Source organism: Passer domesticus, chromosome 16, assembly GCF_036417665.1.
Source record: "Passer domesticus isolate bPasDom1 chromosome 16, bPasDom1.hap1, whole genome shotgun sequence".
Classification (NCBI taxonomy): Eukaryota; Metazoa; Chordata; class Aves; order Passeriformes; family Passeridae; genus Passer; species Passer domesticus.
In genome coordinates, this window is record NC_087489.1 from 8,893,829 (window position 1) to 8,897,914 (window position 4,086).

Here is a 4,086-nt window from a genome sequence, read left to right on the forward strand (position 1 = left end):
CCTGCAGCTTCATGAAGCTGCTGAAAGCCCAGATTTACAGTGTGATAAACGCTGGAGGCTCTGCAAAATATCTGACTGCTCCATCCTTTGGAGAGGGACTGGTTTGGAGGAGCGGGGAGCTCTGGGCAGCACACCCAGAGGCAGAACAGCACAGCGGGTCCCAGGGAGGGATGGCCGGGACTGATGGAGCCGTGCCATGACCCAGGTGGGTCCCAGCACCCCTGGCCAGGAGTCACTGGGCGCCCAAGCCCCCGCGGGCAGTGGGAAAGCGCTGACCCCCCCCTCCCATCATTTCTTGGGCCTCTCGCTGGTTGTTGGAGCATCTGCCGACCAGATTGTGCCGCGGCGTGCCGGGGTGCCCGTGCCAGGACATGCCAGCCGGGAGGCGGGGTGTGCCCAGGCCCGGCTCCGGGTGTGCTCCCCTCCCTGCGCCCTCATTGCTCGCTCCCCTGCTGGCTGCCGCGGGCTGCTCAGCGGGAGCCTGCCTCCTCATCCTCGCCGGGAAGGGCTGGGAGATGCTGGAAAGCTGCTCCTCCGACAGCAAGAGGTTCGCAGCCTCGGGGCTGTGCCTGCGTGTGGGTGTGAGAGGGTGCTGGGGTGTGTGTGCACAGATGTGTGTGTGCATGTGGGTCCGTGCAGCACATGTGAGCGTGTACACGTGTGTGTGTACATGTGTGTGTGCGTGTTTGTGTGTACCTGTGTGTCTGGGCACACGCCGGGGCTGTTGTGCGTGTGTGCAGAGCTGTGCACACACCCGTGTGTGTGATTTCAGGTGTGTGAACGCCTGTGCACGTGGCTCCCCTCCACGGCTGCTTCCCACGCGGTGTCTGAGCCCCCGGTGCCGCTGCCCCGTGTCCCTCCTTCCCGTGCCGGAGCTGCACCGGACCCGGCAGGCCTCGGCGCGGGGCAGCCCCGGGCCTGGGCTGCCGGGCCCAGCCGAGCAAGGGCTCTCCCGGAGGCTCCGTGCTGCCGATCGGCCCCGGTGGGATCGCGGCCGGTGCCGGTCCCGGCGGGAGCCGGGCTCTGCTGAGGAGCCGGGCTGGTCCCCGCTCATCGGAGCTGTCATGGGGCACATCCACACCGAGCTGCCAAGAACATGAGGGGCTTCTGGGGCTCGTTTGGGGAAGGGGGACCGAGCTGCCTCCCGCCCCCAAGGCCGCTGGCCCCGCTGCTCAGCCCGCAGCATCCTGCGCCGGGGCCCATTGTTCGGCCGCGCCGGGCTGCGGGGCAGGATTTCTTTGTCAGAGCTCGGCAATATTTTATTCTAACAATTAACCAAACACGCCCGGCCCCCCAAGCCTGTTTGTGATTATTGGAGGGCGAATTCCCCAGCCTCTCTCCCTCTTGGTGTTGGCTCCGCCTGGGGCTGCACCGGGTGGAAGGGATCCAGGGTTGGGGACCCCCAACCTCGCCGGCAGCCCCCCACTCCTGCAGCCAGCGCTGGGGGGCTCGGTGACCCCCTCGGGAGCCGGCGAGCACGGCCCGCATTGTCTCGGCAGCAGCGGGATGCGGGGGGCGCGGGGCAGCGGTGATTCCCGGCGGGGGGATGTGAATCACAGCCTCGCTCTCCGGGCAGGATGCGGCCCCGCGCAGCCCCCCTTGCCGCATGCCAGCCACGGACCGCAGGCTTTGTCCTCCGCAGGGTGGAAGCGGCTCGCTGCCCGTGGTGGGATGGGATGGGGCCGCTGCTCTTCCTGGGATGCTGGCGCAGCTTTCCCAGCTCCAGCTTCGGGGTGGGATGAGGGTGCTGTGGGCTGCGGGTGCCTCCTGCATCCTGGCTCTCTCCGAGGCTCCTCGCCGTGCTTGGGCTGCATCCTCATTGCTGCGCCAGGGCTAAAAAGAGTTGGCGCTTCCCTTCGCAAACTCTCCTGGAGGGTGAATTGCCCAGCCCAGGTTATCAGATCCCTGTGAAGTCCTTGCTTGGGGCCATCTCCCTGATGCTGCAGTTCCACGTTCCCGACAGTGGATACGGAGTTCCTTTTCTGTAGCTGTGGCCTGGGCTGGCAGCCTCCTCCTGCTGTCCTGCAGGGGAATCTGGAGCCGAGGGTCGGGTGGGCACTGAGGGTGATGCTGCTCGCTGGGAGCGAAGCAGCCGAAGGCAGTGCCTTGCAGAGTGGGCTCGTTGGGGGCTGTTAGCCATCCTGGGGGAGACACCCTGAGCACGTTTCTCTGGCTGCTGCTGGGAGTGAACGGACGCTGGGAGCCACTGGGACACGGAGGGGGCTGCGGCTGCAGGGTAGGAGGACAGAGAGGGGGCCAGTGCTGCGGTGCTGACCCAGCCATGCCGGCATCCTCGACAGCTGGATGGGGCAGGAGTGACAGCAGGCAGCATCTCCTGCCTGCTGACCCTGCCGGTAACATTCCCTGTCCCTCCCTGCTGCAGGCACGCCACTGCCTAAACCTGCTCCTTCAGAGCCAGGGCTTCTTCCTCAGCGCTGCCGTCCGGCCCCGGGCTCTCAGCCTGATCGTGGATCTTAAAATACAGCGAGTCATCGAAGCAGAGCCGCTCGGGCGGCCGGGCCAGGCAGGGCAGCCGCAGGGCAGCGCCGGTAAGCAGCCCGGCGAGCAGCGGGGCACCGAGGGCCACCGCCAGCCCCGCGGCCTGGCACAGCGCCTGTCCCCCCACCGCCCGGGCCCCCCACCGTCCCCCCACCACCCCGCTGGCATTGCCCCCAGCGGGGGACAGCTGAGAGGGCTGCGACCCGGGGGTGTCCTTGGGTGCCACCAGCACGGCCACGACGCTGGCGGCGGCGCCGAGGATGCCGGGCAAGCCGTGGAGGTTGTGGATGCCGCACTGGTCGTGCAGGGTGAGTTTCCTCGCCAGGAGCGGGGTGAGGAACCTGAAGCCGAGGACACACGCCGCGGCCGAGAGGCTGCCCAGGGCAAGAGCGGCCGCTGGCGGCACGGCCATGTCGGCCACCGCGCCGATGGCCACCCCGCCGGCCAGGCTGCCGTTCTGCAGGTGGCCGGGGCTGAGCTTGCCGTCCCTCTCCAGCAGGCTGGAGGCCACCACGGTGGTGATGGCACCGGCACTCATGGCCAGGAGGGTGTTTAGGATGGCACGGTGCTGGGCATCGCCAGGTTGGCAGGGGACAGCCACGAAGCTGGGCCAGAAAACCCAGAGGATGAGTGTCCCCACCAGGGACATGAGGTCAGAGCTGGTTGTTGGGGTCTCCTTGGGGTGCAGTGGCTGCTGTGTTGCCCCGAAGAGAGCCTTGGACACACCAAGGCCGAAATAGCAGGAGAAGACGTGGATGGTGATGGTGCCGCCCACATCCAGGACGCCCAGACAGGTGACAATGACCCACTCGCTGGCGAGGTAGATGGGGATCTCACAGGTGGCCATGACCAGCAGCTGGCAGGGGCTGGCCCTCCCCAGGATGGCCCCCACGGAGATGAGCACTGTCACAGCAGCGAACACGGAGATGAGGAGTCTGTGGAGGTCCAGGTGGATCTGGCCATGGTGGAAGTGGTGGAGCAGGCCCTGCAGCACCAGCGCCCACTGCATGGAGAAGTTGAGCAGGAGGAAGTTGTGGGTGAGGGCGCTGAAGCCGTAGCGGGGCAGGAAGGTCAGCAGGAGTCCCAGCCCCACCACCAGCATCACCTGGATGTCCTGGAAGAAGGGGAAGGTGCTGTAGACCTGGTTGGCCACCAAGTTGGTATCCTCCACCTGCGCCGAGGGCTCATCATAGGTGACGAAGAGGGCAAAGAAGAGGAGCAGGGCGCCCTGGAAAAGCCCCAGGAAGAGGGGCAGGAGGCGACGGGGATAGGTGGAGGGTGGCACAGCCATCCTGGAGTGGACAGGAGGGGACGGTGGTCAGTGGTCAGCAGGGCACTGGTGTGAGGTGACAGCCCAGCAGTGCTTCTGGGGTGAGCTCTGCTTGCTCCTACATCGGGGGTTTTATGGCCACAGTTAAATTATTAACCAAAGAGCTAAGTTTATGCTCCCGAAGAGGAGGGCTTTGCCCCTCCCTTCTTTAAACACAACACCCATAAAGTAACCACATGTTCTTGTTTGGCCGCCATAAAAGTGGACATGAGGAGCATTATGATTTTGAAGGGAAACAAGAAAAACCTGTGGTGGGG

At 65.8% G+C, this 4,086-nt stretch overlaps 1 protein-coding gene across 1 annotated transcript; it reads right to left on the minus strand.

The window, feature by feature from the left end:
• Nucleotides 1-1,627: 1,627 nt before the first annotated feature.
• Nucleotides 1,628-3,886, minus strand: LOC135282083 (ammonium transporter Rh type A-like). Its single transcript, XM_064391581.1, has 2 exons — nt 2,678-3,886; nt 1,628-2,614 (listed from the first exon to the last, which is right to left on the minus strand). Exons 1-2 carry the CDS (start codon nt 3,788-3,790, stop codon nt 2,396-2,398), a joined length of 1,332 nt encoding a protein of 443 aa, XP_064247651.1. The 5' UTR covers nt 3,791-3,886; the 3' UTR covers nt 1,628-2,395.
• Nucleotides 3,887-4,086: the final 200 nt, after the last annotated feature.